At 41.1% G+C, this 24,348-nt stretch overlaps 2 protein-coding genes across 3 annotated transcripts in view; one reads left to right on the forward strand and one right to left on the reverse strand.

The window, feature by feature from the left end:
- Positions 1 to 14,821, forward strand: part of FEZ2 (fasciculation and elongation protein zeta 2) — an 84,934-nt gene extending 70,113 nt beyond the window's left edge. Inside the window, exon 12 of the transcript XR_014234769.1 lies at positions 12,759 to 14,821. The gene's annotated coding sequence lies outside the window, so the exon portion shown is untranslated. The remainder of the gene's footprint in view (positions 1 to 12,758) is intronic.
- The window catches only part of CRIM1 (cysteine rich transmembrane BMP regulator 1), a 205,106-nt gene that overhangs the window by 26,239 nt on the left and 154,519 nt on the right, over positions 1 to 24,348 (reverse strand). Inside the window, exons 9-13 of one of the 2 annotated variants that reach the window (XM_082356694.1) lie at positions 19,429 to 19,585; positions 16,696 to 16,817; positions 15,364 to 15,573; positions 11,590 to 11,805; positions 6,723 to 6,944 (exon numbers count right to left, since the gene is read on the reverse strand). In XM_082356694.1, the coding sequence (XP_082212820.1) occupies positions 6,723 to 6,944; positions 11,590 to 11,805; positions 15,364 to 15,573; positions 16,696 to 16,817; positions 19,429 to 19,585 (927 nt within the window). The remainder of the gene's footprint in view (positions 1 to 6,722; positions 6,945 to 11,589; positions 11,806 to 15,363; positions 15,574 to 16,695; positions 16,818 to 19,428; positions 19,586 to 24,348) is intronic. The other variant, XM_082356695.1, reaches the window with a different exon arrangement.

A 24,348-nucleotide genomic window follows, 5' to 3' on the forward strand; every position in this document is an offset into this window, starting at 1 on the left:
ACACAGCCGGGGGCCTGGAAGGGATACTGAAGTGAGAAGAGAAAGCTGCTTAGGGGATAAGCAAGATGAGATATTTCCTAGGGTGGAGGGCAGGACCTAATAAACAAACTGAAATCAAACCCTGTTTATTTTTGTTGGGACAACTTTAGACCAGTTCCAAAGTTAGTACAGTGCCTGACAACCAGAATGCCGTCAGTCTTACACTCTCTAAACATTACACAGAAAAGCATCCTGCTTCCCTTCCCTTTTGTTTAAAATCACTCGGCACTAACTGTGACCACCGGGGCTGTGGAGCAGGGCCCCCTGGAACTGAGAGCTCTGAAGAATGTGCAGGAAGCACCCCGGGGCTCCTTCTGACAAGAACACTCCCCGATTATAAATGCCACAACCTCTGTTTCCAGGAATCATAGCGGATCCCGCACAATGAGTCCTTGAACTCCTCAAATGGGACTAGCCTCTCAACGCAAACAGAAAAATAGAAGAGCTCCATTCTCTCTCCCACGAGACATCCAGAAGTATGGGAGGACAGTGAAGTGCTGAGGTGTGGGGCCAGGCACGGCCACAACCCGGCTGCACTACAACCCCTTAGACAGCACGCTGCTCCCACCGGGGTCACAATAAGGTGACTGAAGTTGTCATGCGCTATTTATTTAAGCAAAGAGTGTGCAGGATGAGGTACACCACACCAAAGTGTTTTCTCAGATATTCTCGCCCTTCAAAAACTTATCATTGGGACGCAATATCCAGGCCTTTCTCTTGCAGAAGGACGGATGCCATATTTAAAGTGAGATACCAGAGTCCACGTGACGTCTGTTACCCACGTCAGGTGCACCCTGTGTTAGGAGAGCTGTAACTCTGAGCCAGTATATAGTCGTATCCCGTTCACTGTTTACAAAGTGCTTTCATATATGTATATTATGTCGCTTAATTTTCATAGCACTTTAGTGAAGCACAGGATGATATTATTATTCCCATCTTATAGATGAGGAAACTGAGCTACAGTTACGTCCTACCACTGAGACCTACAGCTAGAACGTGCCAGAAATGGGGTCAAAGTACATTCTCTTTCCAATACACAGAAGTTTTTAATTTTAAGAAAACACACTGGAGAAACAGCTGTGAAAAGTGTTCCAATGATGATGCCGGTATCATAACATTATGGCTTAAAAATGTACAACATTTAGTTCTGTGGGTTGTATATCTTAGAGATGCTGAATTAAATATTTACTGTTTGATTCCTGGGCTGAGTTAAATACACAATAATCAACAGATGTTCCAAAGAGATACTATTTGTATTTATCTCTAAGAAAAGATACCTATGGGACTTCCCTGGTGGTCCAGTGGTTAAGACTCCGTGCTCCCAATGCAGGGGGCCCGGGTTCCATCCCTGGTCAGGGAACTAGATCCCACATGCATGCCGCAACTAAGAGTCCACATGCCACAACTAAGAAGTCTGCATGTCACAACTAAGAGGCCCGCATGCTGCAACTAAGAGTCTGCACGCCACAACCTAGACCCAGCGCAGCTAAAATAAATAAATAATTAAATAAATATTTAAAACAACAAAACAAAAAAAACTCTGTAATGATCATAGAGGAAAAGAATCTAAAACACAGTGGATATATGTATATGTATAACTGATTCACTGTGCTATACAGCAGAAACTAACACAACATTGTAAATCAACTATATTCCAATAAAAATTTTAAAAAGATACCTAAACAAATCAACATAAATCTAAGCAAAAAAATGAATGTGGTATGATAGACTGACTTGATATAAAGCGTAGGCATGGTCCCTACCAAGAAGAAACATTATTAACCATTTGCTAGTTAAAGATCACTATGGAGAGGAAATAGAATTACACCATCACGACTGAGTGCCAAGCCAGCTGGACTCCACCTGAAAGCTCTAACTCAAATATTAATATAAGACATATAAAAATATTAAAAAATAGCTAACCTCTAATCAGACAGATGTACAACCTACAAGAAAATCATTTTTTCATGTACCATCTATAATAGAACTTGTTTTCAGAGATCCTTAAAGATATGAGATACTTAAAGACACTTAAAAGATACTAGATGACTTGAAGACATGTAATCAGAGCATCATAACTTTGTTCACATCAAATTACGAAATAAATATGCGTGTGTATATATACATACACACACACATAACATACAAACAACTATCATCCCAAGATAACTAACCTTCAACAAAAACTTAAATGAGAAAGATGCACTGACTCAGGGATTTCCAGCCAAAAAATATCTAAATATCTGATATATAAATATCTCTAAATATATGACCTCAAATATTTTCTAAAATAATACACGGTTACAAATAAGTAAAAATGCTTGCCAAATGGTAAGTTTCAAAACAACATTCTATGCACTGAGTCATACTTATGACTTGGCCAACACAAGGGCTGCTTACGCAACTCTTCATCGGGGGACACCTGAGCATCTACATTTCCAAAGTCAACAGGTATGATGTAGCAGCAATATGAGCTTGAAGACCTCATACATTAAATTAAGAAAGATCTTTATGATCAAGGTAGTGCCTTTCTTTATAATATTTCTGTAATAGATAATATAAATTTTATATTACATAATGTAAATATAATAGTTATGAACATAACCTTCAGGAATGACTGCACCCCTGGCCATGGTGCAGATCTGCTGGGATGATCTTGCTAGACAGAAGTTGCTAGAGTCTGGCCCTTCGCAGAAGCATCACCCACACAAACATCAGAGCAAGGGTGATGTGTCAGGACAAGCATCCCCTCAGGCACAGGAAGTGCCGGTGCTGTAAGGGTTTTGGGCTTAATTGTTTGCTGCCCTTTAGGAGCGATGGAATAAAGATCTCACTGAAGCACCGAAATAATGTTTTGCTCCAGAGAGGTTAGAAAGGCATGGAGCATGTAGTCAGTGATAAGGCTATCAAGGCTATCTTGCATGGTGAAGTCTGTCATGGCGAAGGCATCTGTTGTTTATAAGGAACCACATATCAAATCTGCTATCACACATTAGAATTCCCAACAGGCCTTTTATCCTCCCCCCACCCCCGCCCCGATCTACATTCAAGTCATCTCTTGATTCTTGTTCCCCTTTCTTTAAGCCATCATTACAGTCAAAAAGCCTATGAAAATAAAATCTAAGTTTGTGTGTATTTGTGTAGGAAGCTGGAATATAAAAAAATTAGGGAATCAGAAGATGTTCCATTAAAATGATTGGGTAATTACTACTTAGTTTCCTTCTAGGACAAGGATGAATTCCCTAATGATGGGTATTATAAGTAATTAGGCAAAGCTGTTCACTTTTCAAAATTAATCATCAATCCTATTAATTATGTCTGTATTACACATTCTATTAAATTAGCACACATAATATGAGGCCTTCATACACCAGAAGAGAAGCATTATCATTGCACTTTAGTGACTTGATAATTTATTTGAAAGGAACACAAACATTCGTAATTACACTACTTTTAGTAGGATCACCCTTTTCAATTCTCTTGTGATAAGAAAAAAGGCTACTTTACAAGGTGAAAGCAAGCACACTTTTCTTCAGGGGTTTTAGCACTAAAAAAGAAGCCAGATTAAAGGTAGGTTTGAGGTTTTTAGAGATCCATATTTGACTGATTAGGGAGAACATTCCCCCAGGGAGGAGACCTGCAGCCATGGTGAGGTCAGCACTATAGGCTTGGAGGAGGCACATGTGACCCCGGGAACAGATTATCTGGGTTAATAAGGGGCTGAGTTCAAACTGAGAAAGCCTAAAACGAGACAATGAAAGCACTGGTCCTCGATGCCTGCTGAGAAGCAACTGGGGGCTTTATGACATGCAGAATGATGGCCTTCCTACCTTCTTCCTTTGCTAGGTGATCTGGATGGGGATGCAGGCTTTGCCACTGGGGCATCACCAGTAACCGCCTGCAGGTGTACTAGTGCTGCCCGGGCTTGGTGCCCTTACAGAGGGACCACACTTACGTGAAGCTGACAAGAGAATAAGCCTGGAGAGGCCAAGGGAGCAAACTGGAGGGTCAGAAAATCCCCATATCACAGTCATGAACTGAACTTGACTTCATATGCTTGGACATAACCTGGTCCTTGCTACTTGCAGAAAAGTATGATGCATATAGAGGCTCCTAATGACTATTTCAGTAAGAAAACATGTATGAAGCACTAAGATGAATGCAAGGACAACAGCACAGAGCATCACACATCAAATGTTAAGACTCCCCAATACATTCCCCAGAAGATACGTCATAGGTTTATACAGTACAGTTATACCTGCGTCAAGGGGAGGGGGTAGTAGTTGTGGAGGGAGATGTAACAGAAATAAAATTTCCACTCTATCATTATGAGCTTATATGAACCACAATTTAGTGAAAGTGCTTACAATCTAACTTGAAATCAAAATCACAAATTGGGGCCAAATTGGTATTTTCTTCCCCACACTAAAGATGAATGTATAGTCTAAATCAAGGGTTCCCAGCCCCTGGGCTGCGACCGCTACCAGTCTGAGGTCTGTTAGGAACCGGGCCGCACAGCAGGAGGCGAGTGGCGGGTGAGTGAGTGAAGCGTCATCTGCCGCTCCCCGCCGCTCCCCATCGCTCGCGCTACCAGCCTGAACCAACGCTACCTCCCCCCATGGAAAAACTGTCTTCCATGAAACTGGCTCCTGGTGCCCAAACGGTTGGGGACTGCTGGTCTAAATAATGCAGGAATTGGAATAGGAAAATATGCAGGCAAAAGAAAAAAAAAAAAAAAAAAGACAGCACAGAATACTATGATATGCAGGTTTCTTTCCATAAGTTTGGTTTTGTTAAATTGGTTTTGTGAGAAAGAGAAGTGATTTACTGTTATCACATGGAAACAAATTTACTAGTTGAGTAATCTACTAATCACACATATTTACCAGTTAAGTAGCAAAACACAACAGGAACTTTTTTTATCTAAAAATAATTAAATTTGAGGGTTTTCAACACACAAGAAATTCACTGCTGGGTTTTTCCTCTGAAGGTAATAGAATTCTCAGGCCTCCTGGGCCCTAGTTTCCAACTGTGATCCAAGTGCCCCTGGTTGATTTATCATCTGTTTCCTTTAGGACTGAAGTTTTGGTATTTAAATACAGTGGTCCTGGCTGGACATTTCCCCCTCCCTCCACCAACACCCTGGTCTGGAATAGTGGCCTGGTTACACCTTTCATTCAGGTCTCACCAAGGGCTGTGCCACTTTCCAGATGACTGTTGGTCAGCTCTCTGAGAAGACACGTAGCAGTAAGCTGGGTGGATGCCTTGATACATTTTTGGCTCCATTTAGGAGCTACGAAGCTTACGGGTATTACAGCAGACCCAACGCTCCAGTCACTAAGAGGGGCAGCAACCGTATGTCCCGATTTACTAGGGACACTCCCGGCCTACAGCCATGGTCCCAACATAATTATTAACAGTCCCCACTTCACTCACAAAAGCATGGTTTAAAGAATAAATTGGATAGACAGCACCCTATTAAAAGAATCCATCTTTCACACATAATTTTTAATTTTCCCTGACCATTACATTGAGAAACTCAAGCTCTGTAAAATTCCTGAGACCAGAAATTGTGCTTTAAAAATCTTTCCCTCTCTTGTATACCAATGCGTAGAATAAGTCTTCAGAGGAAGTGGCCCCACAGAGTGGCCAGAGGAGCTGTCCTGATAAGCTTGAATGGTGGCCAATGTGCACCTGAGCGCCATTTATCGACTCATCTATGGGGATCGTTACAAAGCCCTGTGGCCAGAGGATTTCTCCTCCTCCTCAGGCATCGCCCCAAATATATGCACTGACTTGCATCTACGAAGCATGCAAAAATCTTCAGCAATAAATTGCACGATGCCTGTCATTAATACAGCTTGCCTAATTTTTCACCTGCTAACTCTGATTACAGGTTCACAACTGGACTGAGATATGTCACTGTCTTTCACTTGACTTTATGAGCTTTACTTGAGACAAAAGCAATCAAAGAGAGTGAGAGCCTTGGGAGCAGGGACTGTGCCTGTAGTAGAGCTGCCAGCTGTCTGAGCCTCGCCTTCTGGACTCCAGAACGGCATCTGGCTTGTGTCCATAGGACCAGTTTTGGTATAGACGTCAGGGGCTGATATACATATGTCCTCTGCTCACAAGATGTATCCCCGTGGGTCACATGAAGGAGAGGGCTCTGTCAGTCACTCAGGCCTCACTCTGTGTCCCTAAGCCCTCCACACGGACAACCACATGGTTTAAATAGAATCAATGAAGTGTTAGCAGACAGAGGAGTAATTGGGGGATTAAATTAGTATATGGTATTTAGCTGATCTCAAGGCACTGGCAAGCTTAGGCACTAAGTGTACTCTGATATGGGACATGGTGTTTCTCTGTGGACAAAAAGACCACGGTCAGTAACAGGGTGAAGGAAGAGTTCCAATATTGAAAATCCTGAAATGGCAAAGGAGCCCAAGAGAGACAGCGCTATAGCATCACGACATCCTCAGAGAGCATTTCTTATTCTTAGTATGCTTTATCTCAGGAACACATCCACCATGTCTTTCCTCCGCCTGATGTGACTACATTGATTCTATGTGGCACGTCAACCAGAAAAACAGATTTCAAAATTGTTAACTGATCTAGGCAAATGGCTGTCAATGCAGATTTAGTGGCCACTGGGAGAAAGGAAGGATTTTTTTTCTTGGTCTTACCTATGCAGTAGGGACAACACTGGCCTTTTCTCAACACAGGTCTTTCACAGGATACTGAAGGGCAAGACTCAGAGTAACAGCTAATTACGCTATCCATGCACACGCAGCTGGTACACACATCCGGCTTCCAGGACTCCGCTGCCAGGAATATATCCCCTTCATCATTTTTGCAGTAACTAGGCACGCTGTCATTATGGGATGAGGAAGGCTGGATAGGTTCATCTGGAAAAATGAACAGAAGGTCAGCAGAAAAAAAGATGCTGCAGGCCACCCACTGTGCAACACAGTGAGTTTCACTCTGTCCCATACAAAGCATGCTCGGTCACCAGGGCTTTGTGTGCCTCCTTAAAATGGACTCAGTAATGACACAGCACATCTGACTCTGACAGGGTCTGGAGTTTTAAAACAAAAACAACAAAGACCAAAAGGGATCTGTTGCAGAGATTCTGTTAGTTGCTTGCACGATATCCACTCTACCTTTCCTCCTTAACTTAACGAGCTCCTGATTTTAAGGTCGGGGGTGGGGTGGCTGAGGCCCTGGATCACAAGGGGGATGTGTCACGTGGGACCACTGCTCCCTCCTTTTCTAGTCTCCGGCACAGCTAGGGGTGGCCATGTCACCTGGCTGTGGCTAACGGATTCACTGGCTAATCAGGGATTTCTGGGAAAGCTTTCACTTTCTTAAAAGAAGGGCAGATGTGAAGCTACCCACATGCTTCCACATTCTTCCTGCCTTGAATATGAGTGTGTCGCCTGTAGCTATAATACCCTTATCATACCTGTAAGAGAGAGGCCTTGATATCACTAAGACACTAAATCAATGGGGTCAACATCTGTCTCCAAGCTTCTCATAATGTATGGAAAAGAAACCTCTGTTTAAAAACTGTAGCTGGGTTTTCTCTTACTTGCAGCCACACGCAGTCCTAACCAATTAACACCCAAACAGATTTTCAAACTGTATGTAACACTTCAATGTTCAGGCAGTCACATTAATGGCTGAAAGATGATGGGAAATGTAAATCACTCCTGAGGATGCACCTACAGAGAAATCATCTGCAAGACTTGTGTGTTTTTGCTACATAAATACAGACTAGAGGGTCTCCAGATCTAGTAACAACTTGAAACAGAGAAGAACATCACCAGAAAACTCAGATATCTCTTTGGGTCTTGCCATTCACTGAATTGACTTGAGAGCTGTAAGCTCAAGCAGAAAGCTGACTGGGATACAACAAAGGAAAGTGTAATACTAGTTAGTGAGGTTTCCTAGTTTAGAAATGTCACAATTGCACTGACAAGAGAGCACTTCCAACCACTTTTGCACTTGAGAGTCTAGAAAAAGCCATGATGGTCCCACCCAGCAAACCTCTAAGAGAATCCCATTTTCTCAAAGGATACAGGGTCAGAAGAATCATCTGTTCTCATAGTCAACATCATGAAGTCTGCTCTTTCATTTACATGTAGTTATCACAGTGATGCAGAAGCTCTAAGTGTCCCACTTTCCTCCCATCCACCTCCTGAATACACCCTACAGCCAACAAGTTTGATTTGACAAGAGGAGTCTCTTTGAGAAGCGGGGCAATTGCTTTATTTTGGGCTCTGAACCCAAAGCGTGCAACTGTATCTCCTACTGCCAGTCCTGAAGGCAGCGACAGTGAAAGAAGAGCCATTGGTTCCATTGTTCCAAATGTGCTTCAGGTCCAATTTTAGGTAAGTTTCCATAGATCACATGCATATGAGTTAAAGATGGTAAAATGGGATTACTTTCTCAGGCATCTCTTCTGGATCATCCATGTCTAGGGATAATTTCTTTTTAAGAGATTGACTGATGTTAACTTTTGATTTGGCTGGAAATCAGGGCAACTCACACTACTCTACACGAGGCTCTGCAAATTGCCACGAGGTTTCTGTGTGTTATGACAGCTTAGCTCTCACAAGCAACACCCAACCTGGTGTCTGAAAACTTAGAAGAGGAAGCAGGGACGGCAGCGATGGAAGCATGAAATAGTAGCTGAAATGAACATCCTAGAGTCTGGAGGGGACCCCAGGAGACATGGGAATGTGCCGGCAGAGCTGGAGTGAGAGCTGCAGCTGAGATGCAGTGTCTGCAGGTCTTTAGCCCCCAGAGCAAGAGACTTCTGAGCCCTGACTGAAGACGTCATTTGGGCATCTTGCCCAGGCTATCTTCCTCCTTTGGGCCTTTCTTTCAATTTTTAGGAAAAAATGAGACCCCTTCTTTACACTTCTGATTCTAAATATTAAGTCACTTATTTTGTTTTTACCAGTTCTTTCACTGGTGTTCATTCATTCTTTTTATTTCTATACCAGAGAAATAAAAGAAGAAACGAGGGATCTCTCTTCCGTGCTACGCTTTCCAACTTTAAAAAATCAAAAATGAAAGAGAATTTTAAAAGCGTGAAAAAAGAAAGAAGTGCTTTTCTATTCTCTGCCTTTCTCACCTTGGTGAAGTATCATCACCTACAGGGATGCTCAGTCTTTCTTCATGAGCCCACTTCCGTTTCTAGACCTTGCTCTAAACCAGGCCAGAGGAGAGGGGGAGTTAAGGACAGAGGGAACGACAAGGCATCCCAGGAGATACAATCACCATGAGGGATGCAACTCTTCTAGTTGTACATATATATCATTTTGGGACAACTTTAGGATGCAAGTATCCTAAGATTAGAGATGGTATTTTTCTAGATGTGAAATACTCCATTTATCAATGCTGCTGTCGAAATTTACTGCAATGTGAAGAAATCAATGTTCTGAATTTTAAGACTTTTTATCTTTTTATCGCTGCAACACAACCATGAACGGAAAGTTCAGAAAGATCAATGATGGGGTAGGTGACTGATTTTAAAATACAAGAGCATTCTAGATACAAACTTATTCACAGATTTAAGTGTAACCTTCAGAATACTGATCTAGGAAACAGAAAGTCCTGACATTTAAGATGAAGGCTATCACTGAAGTATCTCTCAAGTTATATGTAAAGTAAGGGAGAGTCACCTAGGCATACGTTTATATAGGAGAAGCCAAAGCCAGGCACACATGGGGTGCTTGTTCCTGTTTCTAGAGGGGAGATCTCTGCTCTGCTAGAATCGGCAGGGCCTCTGCTCACGCGCACTGGCCTTCAGACCTGGCTCTAAGAAATCAGTCCTTGGCACACACAGGAGTCCCATTTCCAGGGAGCTCTTGTTCTTTGCCTGGGCTGAACCTCTGAGTCCAGTCAGGTGTCCCACCAATAAATTTGGGCCAACCCCTATATTTGTCCTCAGATCCTCGGACAAGTGGGAACAGAGGTACTTTCCACTTTAGTTAAAGCTTCCTGGGTTCCACGTGCTCTTAATGCTTTCCTTTCCAGGCACTCCTCTCACTCTGTCATGATTTACTTAAAGGTGGAGTACTGGATTGCTCAGCTCTTCTTTTGGATTACTGCTCCATAGGACAGGAGTTGTGGCTGTTCTCATCAACCCCGGGATCCCCATGGCTCAATTCAGGCATTCCATAAGCACTTGTAAAATGAATATATGAACGGATATACATTCATGATCACCACTGAAGAGACCACTCAGAGTAGTTTCCACCAGGAGGATGGGAATAGTCATGGTCATATATTAACAGAGAAATGTTAGGGTTTGTGTCTAAGTAAAAGAGTGATGATAAAAATATAGGAGGGACTAGGGTATATCCTAACAACGTAATACATCTGAACTATTTCTTATACTAGAAAAGACGTTGCACTGATTAAGCTTTTCAGATTAACATGGTTGAAAATTACGCCAAAGATTCTGTACTAAGATGATAATACCTCAGCAGCAGGGCATGATGACAACAGCAAATAATGTTGCTATCCCCACAATTTCCTCTGATGCAATTAAAAAATATCATCAATGTGAACCCAGGAAGAATTCTGGACATCAACTACGCTGGTTATATAATGACAGAACAATAGATTCTAGCTGGCTGACTAGATAATCCAATGTAAAAAAAGTAATAAAATACAAGGGCTTGTGTTTTACTGAGCAGAAATGCTCTAAGACCATACATTTAGAAGGTAAATGATTATTGATTTAAGTTGAAAAGATAAAAGACTGAGCAACAACAAAACTATTGTGCTGTCAACTTGGTAATTATACAAATTAAGTCATATATTCTAGTGTTAATTAGAATTGCTACTTTCGTTGCATAATCAGCAACTTATGTTTAAAAGTCTGACAAAATTTCATTATATTTGTTTCATGACCATAAATTCACCTGCTAAGGCCAGATTATCTGAGAACTAAAAAAACCAAGAAAACAATAGTACTCTTTGTACATATGCAGTGCTGGTCACTTAGTACTTTTGGATCTTAACTTAATCATCACAGATTTGAGAAGGTGGGCATTATGCATCTTTTAGCGATTCCTCTGTTTAACATTCTCAAAGTATCTCCACCACCCTTACATATTTCAAAGAATTTTATTTACATTATTTATCAATAACTGCTCTTCACATTTTGTAAAGACAAAGATGACTTTTCACATTAGCAAAATCATCTGGAATCATCTGGTACAGCAGGACTGTCTCTTGAGTCTGAGATGCAGGGTTAAGAAAAAAAGGGTAGAAAGAAACAATTTTTTTTTTTGCTGTTGTTGTTCAAAGTCACCTCAGGTGCAAGGCATATTGATTGCATAAATATGCGGTCGATAGAAAGGAATGACTTTAGAAAGCTGCCTGCCAGATGTTCCTGCCCGGGTTACTGGAGACTGGGTCTGGCACACTCCCACGTGGGGCTCAACCCAGCCCACCGGTCCTGCAGAATGACAATGCCCAGACTGCAGCCCCTCCCCGCCGGCCCAGTGCATCCCGAGGCGCAGTGCCGGTTACCTGGACACTGTGGGCAGCAGGAGTCCTGGGTGCGCGTGGGGTTCTGGCACAGCAGCGGTGGGCACACCTCTGTCTCACACAGCACCCGCCCACTGTGGCAGGTGCACTGAGTACAGGTGTCAATGTGCCACGTTTCTCCTTCCACAAAGTACTCTCCCCCAGGGGCATGGCAAATGGAGGGGGTGCTGAGCTCCGGCTTCTGCACCACAAAGTCATCTGGGGAACGACACAAAATCCAAACACAAGAAATTATTCATCTGCAGTCTTACCAGCTCGGGAAGAACCTGGTGCTGTGGGCTTTAAGGGACAGAGAAGATGAATTGGCTGTTTCCCTCAAGAGAACAGGGAAGAAAACATTCCATGCACAGAAATATAAGGCAATAGCAGAAGAGCTAGTTTCAGGAAGTGAGGTTCAAGTGGTTCCAGTTTGTCAATAGTAATGAGAGGCTCCAACGAGATAATTAAATTACGGGGACTCCTACTGTTGAAGAGAACAGGAGCCCCTTAGGGGATGTCTGCGAATGTGTAGGGTTATCTAGAATAAAGATCTCTCATTTACTGAATGCTTACTATGGTCCAGTTTCCATGTTAGTGCTTTACATATGTTACTTCACTTATTCCTTACACCAATCATGTGAACAGGTACTGTTATCCTATTTAACATATAAGGAAACTGAGAACCCAGAGTATTAAGGGCAGACAAGGGATCTGAACCCAAGTCTATGTTTGTCTGGATCATGGATACACCTCCAGATTAAATACAATTGTAAACTGATTTGTGCCCCATTCACTTCATTATCTCTGGGACCCTGAGTCCTTTCAGGCTTAGAAATAAGTCCTACTGTTGAGCAGGACACACCCCAATCCCGACCAGCTGCCGGCACACTGAGCAGGAAAGCTCTTTCAGAATCAACAGTCTGAACCCTCACCTGAGACTAAACATTTGTTTGGCGATATGATCAAGAGAGGTAAACGCCCAGGGGCCGATGACAACTAAGTTCTTTCCCCAGACGAGAGGCGATTTGGGGCTCTTGGTGAGATGATAGTGATAGAGAGGGAATTTAATGCTGCAAATGTCTGGAGAGGCACTGGGAGTTGCCCTCAAGTTGTGCTGGGGAAATGAGACGTATGAAGATATTAACCATATTCGTGTCATCCAAATACAACAGGCGTTTCAAGAAGGTGCTGACAGTGTGCAACCCTGCGGAGAAGCCATCTGGAGACACCATGGCGGGCTCACGCTTGGAGATCAGTGGAATTTGGGCCTCCGAAGAACTATCCTGTTTGTGCAGAGATACTCAGAGCTGACGTCTCCTAAGAACTCACGGGCTGTGACTTTCAAAGCAGTGGTCAGCCTGAGAGGTAGCAATACTGATGAGATACAGTGGTGTGGGCCCAGCTCCAGCTAAGAAGGCACTGTATAACTTTTAATACAGCTTTATCTCAAGGGAGCTAGTAAAGACTGGAACTTTGACCAAGTGGACATATCACAGAAAACTGACATCAGCCAACGCTTACATTCATAACCAACCGGGCCAAACTTTCTAGTATATGAGGAAAGTAGAAAGGAAGATAATTAGAATGAAAATTGAGCTGCGATGAGATAAAAGTGCATTTCTCACCGTTTATAGAAAAAGAAAAAATAGTTCCAAAGACTATTAGTAAACTACTGTTGGAAAAAGTCTCCCTTTTGAAAGGACTCGGAGAGGATCGACAATTGCTGCCCTTTTAAATGCTGACACGTAAGGAAGTGGTCAGAAGAAAAATGATGTGTGTTTGCAGGTGTCTTACTCTGTGAATTCCTTTGCTATATATATACCCATGTGCCTCAAGGCAAAACATGAGTGACCAGATAGACGGAGGTGATAGAAAAACTGAAAGGTAGAGGGTAAGAAAGATAGGGAAAAAAAATCTGAGACACAGTATCATTTGGTGAATCTTCTGTCAGAGGAGTTCAGAGGCTGCTCACTTATCTCGGAAGGAAAAACAGCTGATCCTTGAATAGAAGGCAGGAGAAAATATTCTTTAAAGTAGGACTCCACAATTGCAACAATGCTGGGGTCTCTATTCAGAAAGATCCATATGTGGCAACTCAGTAAAGACTTTTGGAAAAAAAAACATACCTACACATCCATACTACATATATCAATACCTGTATGTTTTTATATGTGTATATCTAGATAGTCACACATCCACAATAATACATCAATAATTCTGCGTGTGTTTAAGAACTTTCCATATCTCTGTAATAGAGAAAACTAGATTTGGTTTCGCTGACTTTTCAGTGCTTAAGTCAATCATCTATTCTTAGTAATATCTTTGCATTTCCACCGGTCGGAGTTCTTCACTGAGTCCACTGTTTAGCAAAGACCCAGGTGCAGGCCACACTCTGCACACTCATGCCTATAATTAAAGCATGGGGTCTTCATTGGAACAAATGACTTTTCCTTCCCCAAAGAGTCAACACAGAGTTCTGTCTCATTAAATTGTTCATTTATCTTCTGTTTCAGTGGACACTAGCGGTTTTTCATATTTAACTAGCAAAACATGTGAATGAGGAAGCAGTTTTGATACAGAGCACATCTGGCTTAACTACGCAAAACAAAACAAAACAACTTTGTCATCTGGTCCCCTATAGGGGTATGGGGGCTGCCTGTCACTTTGATACCTTAGTTACTGAGGTGTGTAGAATGTCAGGGCTAAAAAGGACTTCCAGTGCCCCTCTGCCAACCCCCTCCCTGGCAGGCAAAGCAGGTGCAGACTGAGGTGCCAGCATGCGGTACCTCCCTCCCAGGCCAGGCCTGCCTTGTTGCAAAAGGCCCAGGCCTCAGGTTCCTGACTGCACCCGTTGCACAGGTGGAGGGAGATACAGAACCAAGACTGACCGGGGAAATACGATCCCTACCCCAAAATCGGACAGTACATTTCAACTTCAAGAGAAATCCGATGCAAGAATCAGACTTCATGTCTCCCTGGCCCTCTAGCTGCCACACTACTTTACTCTGGGTAAGAAAGCTAATCTCTCTGTGTCTGTTTTCCAAACAAAAACTGCTTAAGCATATTTTCCCCTAATTCAGTGGCCTCCACTCGGTGGAAGAAATAATAACTATGAAACCATGCTGAGCTCTTTGGATCAAAGGCACTAGATGAGGTATTACGGTAATAATTACTGTTATGGACAACCATAACTTGGACCGCTATGAATTATAAATCTGTTATGTTCTTCTACTAACTTATCTTGATTACCATTATTATGACTGTAAATGTTTTGGATGTGTGGTCACTCTAAACATCTCCATTTGGCAAGACTACCACATATCCATTAATTTTAAAAAAAGCAATATCCACAGACTTCAGTAATTCTCTCCCTCTCGAATATTACTTTATAAATAAGAAGCTTTCATGGAATAAAATTAACAACAACCCCCTCCAATTAACTAAGACATTCAGTCTTAATACACTATCCGTAAGATGGAGAGCTGGAGCTTTAAGTACATAAGCCCACAAACCTGTACACAAATGTAGTTCAAAGACCAATGTAATTGAGTAAACCTTCAAAAATAAGGAGAGTGGTTTTAGAGCTTTAGAATAATTCTCTGGTTTTTGGCTAATCATGTATAGCACCCTGGCTGACACTCGTGGCTATTGTTGACAAAAACCAAAGAGCTGAAATATGTTCCAGGGGTCGTCCCCTGCACTTCCCCCGGAATTACAGATGTGATGAGGCAAAAGTCACTTGCTTAGGGAGCACACGAGATGGCGGCCAGCTTTTACCTGAACATGACGGGCAGCACTGTCCCGGATGAATGGTGGGGTTGCCACAGGCAGGCACCGGGCAGGTGATCAGAGCGCACATTTCCCGTCCACTGTGACAGTAGCATTCCCGGCACCCATCATGCCAGCTTTCCTCATTTTTATGATGATGACCCTCCATGGACAGACATGTGCCTGACAGGACGGGTGGCCCGGCTGCAGCAGGGACCTCTGGACAGACAGAAGGCAGCCTGGTAAAGAAGGAGCTACTGCACAGGAGAAACAGCCTGTAGTTCCTTACAGGTAATGCTACCCAGCCACCAAAAATCCTGTCTACATAGCACAGCTTGTGACACAGGAAAAGATCGTGAAAAGAATTTAAGTTAATATGCTCTCAATTTTGAAAAAAGGGAAAAGGGAGAAAAAAACCCTGCAAATACGTTTCTCTGCTATTGGTAGGCTTATAACTTATTTTTCCTCCCTTCACTCTACGTTCTCATATTCTATACAGTAAACAAGCAATGACTGATTTCAGCGTGAATGTTACACATATGTTTAATACATGCAGAATAATCACTCTAGAAATCATCATTCAGGGGGGCAATCCTGGGCCGCTAGTAACTAACAGATTTTTGTTCAGCAGAACAATTGAAGCAGTGACTAGATTTCTGTTTACTCTGACCCCCTAAAAACACTGTTAAGGTGGTAACTGTCCAACTCTGAAAAAACACAGAACAAACTTTAGGGGTCTTTTACTGCTTCATCTGTGGCTCATGTGGACAGCTAAAACCAACTGGGGTGGGCAGTGGCGCTGGAGCTGGGGTAAGGGCTCACACAGCTTCAGGAACATTCCTTGAGGGGGGAAGTCCTGCAAAAGGTACACCCAGGACTCACACCTATACACAACTATAGGCTGGCATGTGGTTATTCAGCAAAAGTCTACATTCTCAGGGAAAACTGTTACCAAGAAAATACACAAGCAGACTGTTTAGCCTCACCCACCCTCAAAGGGCTGTGAAAAGGGACCTTCGCTGTATCAATCATCTCGATCCATTGCTGGACAGAGGGAGACTCTATGGAAGCCAAGATAAAGATGCTTTAGGCTAAAGTTCCTGAGACAAGTAAAACTGAAGAGCTAAGAAGTGATTAATTTCGTCAACGTGTGGCCCGTTCCTTTAAATTCTATTCTGAGCTCTTATTCCACTGAGATGAAAGGACAAGGGATGGTCCTCTAGAGAGTGACAGTGGTGTCAGAGTGGACAGCAATCACTGAAATTATTTCATTGACTTCCGTTCTTGGTTTCTGTGCCTCTGACTGCTCTGAGCGGGGAAGGGTTATGCGCTGGGACTTACCTCTGCACTTGCAGATAAGACAGCCACGACTGTCCTGCTGGAAACCCAAGGGGCAGATCTTACTGCATGGGAGCTCTGGGCATTTCTTACAGCGACAGATGTCACAGCCATGCTTATTCTTCCTGGGTAATTAAAATTTTGTCAGAGGTCAGAAAATCCAAAAGTCTCAAGTGATACCCAAGTGCTTAGACCAAGGGTCACTGAAGTGATATTCTCATTAAGCAGAATGACTTGACCCTCTGCTCTCAAAACCCCCTGGAGTGATGTGTAATTAGCTCCCTGTGGCCAGGACCACCACCCACCCATGGCCAATGGTTAGAACTGTCCAAGCACTTAGGTGCTCTAGGATGTGACTGTCAGAATCCCAATGACATAACTGTTGATTTAATTGGGAAAAGTGGTACGACAGTACAAAAAGATGAATGTGCAGCTCCATGAATAGGAAGGTGAAGGATATATTGCTGGTCAATGTTGGAGGCCAGCATTAGGGCAGAAGTCCTTCTTCTGTCAGAACCATAGGCTTCCTCAGACGACCACATTCTCTTGAGAAATTTCAGACACTACTAAACATTTTACTGAGATATCTACGGAATTTTTTAGCAGATAGGAGAACTTAAGGATCCATTGACCTGGGAATGCTGCGTAAATGTTGATGAAGAACAAAACGTTTAAGAAGTCCTGCAGTCAATGTCCAGTAATTACCTCAATTAGTCAGAAAAGAATACCAATTGAAAAATGCTCCACCTGTGGGGCATGACTGAAGCACGGAGGATAAAGGGAAATGGCTGGATGAACTTTTTTTTCCCTTTAATAAGCTAGAGTGCCTAAATTTTGTGTTGATCAGAAAGATGATATTAAATAAATATATGTTTATTAAAAGATCACCATAGTTTAAGAGGACAAAAAAATTCTTAGCAACAATTCCTTATTTTCTCTAAAAGGAGAATGACCCTATTACAAAAGGTGCTAACCCGCCCTCCTGTGTCTTCTGTCCACTACCTGCAGCTCCTCTCTTAGGCGCCTCTACATCTCCTCTACAAGCTTTGCCCTAGTTGGGCTTCCTGGGCAGCAGAGAAGGTGGAGTTAAGTCTATTTATCCTTAGGTTTCATCCCAAGGAGCCCTAAGTGGCAACAGTGGTGTTCAACTAAAAAAATAAACCCTGTTCTTTCTCATCTTGGACAAATTAAGGGGCTCTAAAAGAAGATGGCCCCATGGGAAACCGTTGGTATATAACTGCCCAAGTGACAAACTACAATCTGCTAAGTGAAATGAGAACTGAACACTAGGGTCTACGTATTTATATCAATATAATGAAAACAATGAATTAAATGAATGCTCCGCACTCCTGTCATAGACTGTGCCATTTTCAAGCCCTAACAGGGCTTTAATGGATTTGTTTGTTCACTCATTTATTCACCTATCCGTTCCTTCTTCCTTCTCCCATTCCCTTCTCGGTATTTCTCCCTCAGAGGCTGTCCCTGAAACATGTGCTAGCCAATGCAGTATTCGTTTGCCTACAAGAGTCAACTTGGTCCTTCTTGAATGTGTTTACTGACAGGAATACCAAGTGGAATCTATAATCCTCTAAGAGTTTTCTCTCCAAGGTGAAGTTTGGACTTGAATGCAGCCTTGGTTCTGAACTACCATAACACTGCAGCAAGTGGTTGTAGGTACTATTATGATAATAATACTTTATTCTACATCAGCAGGTAAGCTAAGAAATAGTTCTACTTTTATTAATATCATATTCATATTTTAGGATTAAGAACAATGATGATTTATTAGTTTACTTGGGGAATTTTAAAGAATAATGTTCCCAAGCTAATTATCCAATTAAAATTAGAATTAAGGTTCCCCTCTCCCTGCTAAACTAGAATTTCCAAGAGGAAGAATAAAAGCAATGCCTTTAAGACGCTGGGCAAGAGGTGATGGCTCTAAATCCCTTATAATTACTAGCACTATATAAAAATATAACAAAGTGAAAAGGCAGAGAGACCAAACTGGAAGGAACCAAGGCAGGAATGACTAAGCAAAATTCTGAAAGGTTATTTTTAAGGAACCAACTTGACATAAAGACAGAAGTAGATTCTAAGACAGACACAAAAGTAACAAGTGTGAAATGTCTATTTTCCCTCTAGAATAATCTGAATTTTCATGGGATTTGATTCAATAAAGAATATTTTAAAATACAAGTCATAGTTCTTATCACCAAGGAAATTCATAAGATCTACTGCTATTTAAAGAATATTATAAACGTAGACAAGCATCAAGGTAGGACAGGGAGGCGTGACAGGTTAAGGATGCTCCATGTTGCAAATCAGTAGCTGTCAATTCATCTTAAAGTACAGATTAAATAAGCTATCACAAAACAGTTGCTGCGACAGTGGTGCAAAGTTGAAGCGCTTACGACACCGGGACCTCATGACAGTTCCACTCCCCTTGGCAGTGTCCAAAGGCCCTTGCTATGAGGAAATCTCACCTAACAGCCCCGAAGTGTCATAACAAGGCTCTGGCCCATCTTCAAAAAAGAGTAAAACTTGATTCTTATCTTTGGAGATACCTCCTTTCCCTGCTTTCTAATTCCTCTAACAAAACAAGTATAGATATTCTGGATTCAGTACATTGCTGATTCATTCACAAACACACACAAAACAGCCAACAAAAAAAGTAAGAGACATTTCGTCAAGTTATAGATAATTAAGAACAGATCTTCTGACTTAAGAAGTACGTACAGATATCCAAATGGACAATACTTGTCACAGATTATGAGTCTGCACTTCTTGGGGCGTGGGCGGCACTGACAGATCTCACAGTTGTGGGCGTCGGTTAGGAAGCCGAAAGGGCAGTCCAAGGTGCAGCCTCGTTTGAGGCCCGTGCAAAGTTCCTCCCCTGTGAAGACACATGGACAGCACGTTTCTTGCAAAGATGAAAGGAACAGAACATTTGACACTTCAATGCCTTCCCCTAATCTTCCAATCTTCCAGCGATGTAAATTAACCAGCTCTACCACAGCATCAGCAATGGTTAAAAATTATAGATTGTGCTATTTCATGGTTATCAGAACATAACTTCATGTTTTGGTACTAATATACACAATAAAGTCCAACTCTGAAAAACAGATTTCTGATGTGTACTCCAGACTGGGGCTAAAGAGCAAGCTGGCAACTACTATTTGAGATGCGGACAAAACGGAGGGCATTTTCTCATGAAATTTGTTCTTATCAGCCATTTCAAACCACTGATTACCATTTATTGTTCAAAATGTGAGAAGTGGAAACTTACATCCCAAATTTCATTATGTATTTTTGTTCCTACTGCATGCCCATGAGAAACACATTCTTAAAGGTTCACACACGTTTACTTTTATGAGTTCTAGATGTTACCATGTAATACTGCGTACCATACGCAGCATAAAGCATTGCTTACCCTTTCTTTAAAAGGTATATCTCTAATAACATAATACAAAGTGAAATAATCAGTGTTTCAATTAGATATTTTTTTCCCTACCGTTGACAAATATCCAGGTATTTAGAAACATTTAGTTAATTGACAAAAAAAAAATGTATGTGCCAAAGAAATACCTAGATTAATGTTTAACTATCCACTATTTAAAATGTTCAAACTCTCCGCTGTTAGCAGAATCTGGAGTGATGTTTAACTGTCCTCTGTTAGTCAGTTATAACTTATTATTGTAGAAGGGAAAAAAAGGAACAAAGAAATGGTGGCTGGCACAAGAAACTTCTATTAGCTTAATGGAAACCTTGTAAAGAAATTTTAAAAGGTGTGATGTAGGGCTTACTAGAGTAATATAGGCAATAAAAACGTTAAGGTAAATAAGAAAAGCATGCTTGGTGATGTAACTAAAGCAAATTGAGACTTGTCTGAATTAAATGCAGAATTTGAAAGATAATCAAATTTAAAGAAGTAGACATGATGATGGCAAAAGTATGGCAATATCTGATTATAGTTCTGCGTGGACTGGTAAAATGGGAAGCTGAGACTACTTTTGTTGGAATAATAAATGAATTTTATGTGGATATCCTTTAAGCATAAACATTGTAAATTATGTATAAGTTACTGGGAAAAACAGAACACATTTGTCCCCTCCACACACAAATCTTATAACCTAAAATTAAACCTTAACTACAATTAATAGGTGAAATGGGTTCATATTTTACATAAATATTTTAAGATAGCATCTTTTGCGAATCTTAGCTGGCAATACTTGCATATTTAGTTTGCTATCTTTTAAAAAGGATAATGTGATTTATAGTATAATTTTCTACTTTGTCATCATCATAAACCTTTCATTACACATATTTAATATAACCTCGTGGGTCTGTATCATACTGTGAAGCAACTGATTACTAATTTGCATCCTTAAAAGTGAAATTCTAAATGGCTCATTTAAAATTTTATAATTATATGACTTGAAAGGTCATCATTTTTCATCTCTTTCCCATTATTAAGGGAATGATGAAGGAGGGAGAAGACTGTCATAGCCACATTTCTTTCTCTGACACCAAGATCTAAGTGGTGAATCCATTTTTCTATTGCAAAAATTTTAAGTCTTGACACCAAGTAGATTATGTTGAGAAATAGATGAACTGACAACACTGTGAGAACATCCCTGGGGATTAAATTCCTTGAAACTCTGAGTCTGAGCACCTTTGTGCCTTTATTTCTCTGGTCCTGTAAAAAAGGAGTTTTCCCATAGTTTTTAATCTAGAATGGGCTTCATCCTTAATGAAAGCTGTTCCATCACTAAGTTTAAAAAATTTGATACAAACTAAGTTTGTCTTTACCTCTGCTTTGCAGTGGAAGGGAATTTCAAGCAAAAGCTGCTATGTGTGAACAAAAATACAGGACGTTCATAGACTTCGGACTGGCTGTGACATCTTGGGCAGGTTGCCACAACGCTGCCCTGACTTGGGACTGCTCACCGTCCTGCTATCTCGTTTCTCCTCCCCAGTAGAAGGGAGCTCTAGGGCAGGGACCTATTTTCTTTATTTACACAGTCCAGGTGCTATCATGGTGCTCAGCATGGAGTGAGTGCTCAATAAATACTTGCTGAATGAATGAACCAATCAAGATTCTTGCTATTTACTCCTCTACTCTCATCAAGACTGCCACATTAACAGAAAAATAATGGGATGAAAAAACTTACTGTTAGTACTGAAAAATTTCACAATACTGGCACTTGTTAAACATCTCCAAATACCACCTTCTAGCTTAGAAACAGAGAACATTAAAGATTTCAAGGTATTCCTAGATCCATGTATCAATTATGGATTTTTCTTCAGAGAAGTATAACGTCAAGGCAAAACATTTACATAAAGAGCAGAACAGAGAGATTAGAAACATCTTATTCACAGATGGGTGGGAGTTTATAAGTTTGTTTGAAAAGCTTTAGTACATCACTGGAGGCAACCACAGAAAGAATGGTGGCTTTATGTTCATAATTTTTCAACATTATGACTTTGTTGTGATCTAAGAATGCTTTCTAATCCAGAGGGGAAAATTACCATTGAGGAGAAAGTGATAAATAATGGCAAAATACAGAGCCTGTGCATTATGGCTGGTCGATAGCAGCTATGCAGTAAACTCTCTGTTTATTCAGGAGAAAAAAAAGATGTTTTTGCTCCCAGGGCCAAAATGTGGCCCAACTGTGTGGGAGCATCGTTTGTACTTTGTTGTAATTGAACACCATGGAGCTTGCACACAGAACACAGTGTGATGGTGCCCCTAGAGTTGTGTTGTGCTTCTCTGCTGCAGGACTTCACACTCTTGGGTTCTGGCAATTCTCAGCAACATGCAAGCAGTTAAGGATACCATGAATAAAGTTCCTGAGACTGTTAAATAAAGAAGTGCAACACTGCAAATGGTGGTCCCAACCTTGACCTTGATAAGTGTTTGTTCAGAGTAACAATGAAATGAAAACAGGAGCCTGCCTCCTTGTATTTGATGCTGCGACCTTCTTTAGATGCTTGATTCAGATATATGTTTCATGAAAATTATGAAAGGTTTTTTTCTCCCTGCTACCATTAATTTTCTATGCCCTCATTGGTTTCTAGTTAAAAGCACTATTAACCCCTAGAATTACAGATTGTTAAAACTGGAAGAGCAGTTACGAATAATCTGATGAAATCCACTTGATTTAAAAATGTAGATGATAAGATGCTAAAAGATGGATGCCATTTAATTCACATAGATGTCATTTACTACATATAGTACCTATAGTAAGCTGAAATGTATTATGTATGTTTGACAGCAAACATTTTGGTTAAAAAGGAATGCTACTAACAGCTTGTACCAATGAACTGTTAGATTTTTAGTAGCTTATCTAAATGATTTTAGTTTTAACTTTTGCTGCTATCATACATTCTTAAGCATTTTCTACCATGTTTCTTTTCTTTATTCTAAGTATGTCTTTGAAAAAAACTTAAATTCTCTATATGCCCTTGATGCATTACTTTGCTTCGCAGTGTTATAAGAAATGTTATTTGTTACAGGTTAAAAAAGAAAAGCTACAGTATGTTCAAATAAAAGAATCCTTTGTCATATACCTTCCATGTTCTTTTGAAGAACGTGTTTCTACTGGGTTTTGATTTCAGTCTTCAAGTGACTGTCTATAATATGCTTGATTATATTGCAATAGCATTATAACATATTAGCATATTACCAATATTACCAACACATTACCAAGATTAGTCAGGGATAAGGTCCATTTTTATCTTTTTTGTACCCCTAGTTCTTGGTGTATAGTAGGCACTCAATAAATGCTAGATGAATGAAAGAAGGAATGAATGAGCAGACAACAGGCCAGTAACAGGGGAGAAATATTTATTTGGCATTGGTCTTATTTTAAGAAAGAAATATTGATGCCAGTGGTCTATATATACAACGTCTAACCCCTAACGGAAAACTTGGGTATAAATGGTTAGGACCATTGCATGTGAAACAGGCTTTGGTGGGATGCAGAAAAATAACATAAAGGAGAGATTTAGACAAAATCCATACTTATCACATAGCTGCAATGGGAAAAAGAATATACTTAGCTATCCTTCAGTACCAGGGACTTCCTTTTTTCTAAAGCCAGGTGAAAGAGAGTGAGAATATTCGAGGGTTAAAATTAAAAGGCAAAAGGAAAGTTGTTTGTGTGCGTGTCCTCAGAGGACAGGAAGAACGGGAGGCAGGTTGGTGTCGGAACAAAGGAGGGAAACGGGGGGCTTTCCACGTCAGCTAGCTCTAGCTGACTCAGAAATGCATGTTATAAAACAGCTATCGTGTCAACAATTACCGTATGTCGGGTAGTAAAGCTAGCTTTGCATTCACTAATTAGTCCTCAAAACAACCCATTACTTTGGTATTATTACCTGCCCTTTACAGATGAGGACACAGAGGCTCTAGGAAATAAAGCAACTTGCCCTGATCACCCAGAAACAAGTCAGTCTGATGCCAGAGTCTGGGAGGAGAGCTGGGTACATACAGTCACAAGAATCTGACAACCGAGGATGTGGCAGGTTGATTTAATTTGACTCACCGCCCAAAGGTGTCAAATAATCAGGATTGCTAATGGGAGGGGATGAAAGCAGAATGCTCTATGGCTCTGTCATATACTTTCCGTGTACTTTTGTGTATGATATAGACAA

The sequence above is a fragment of the Balaenoptera borealis genome (genome assembly GCF_965194805.1).
Source record: "Balaenoptera borealis genome assembly, chromosome: 15".
Taxonomy (NCBI): Eukaryota; Metazoa; Chordata; class Mammalia; order Artiodactyla; family Balaenopteridae; genus Balaenoptera; species Balaenoptera borealis.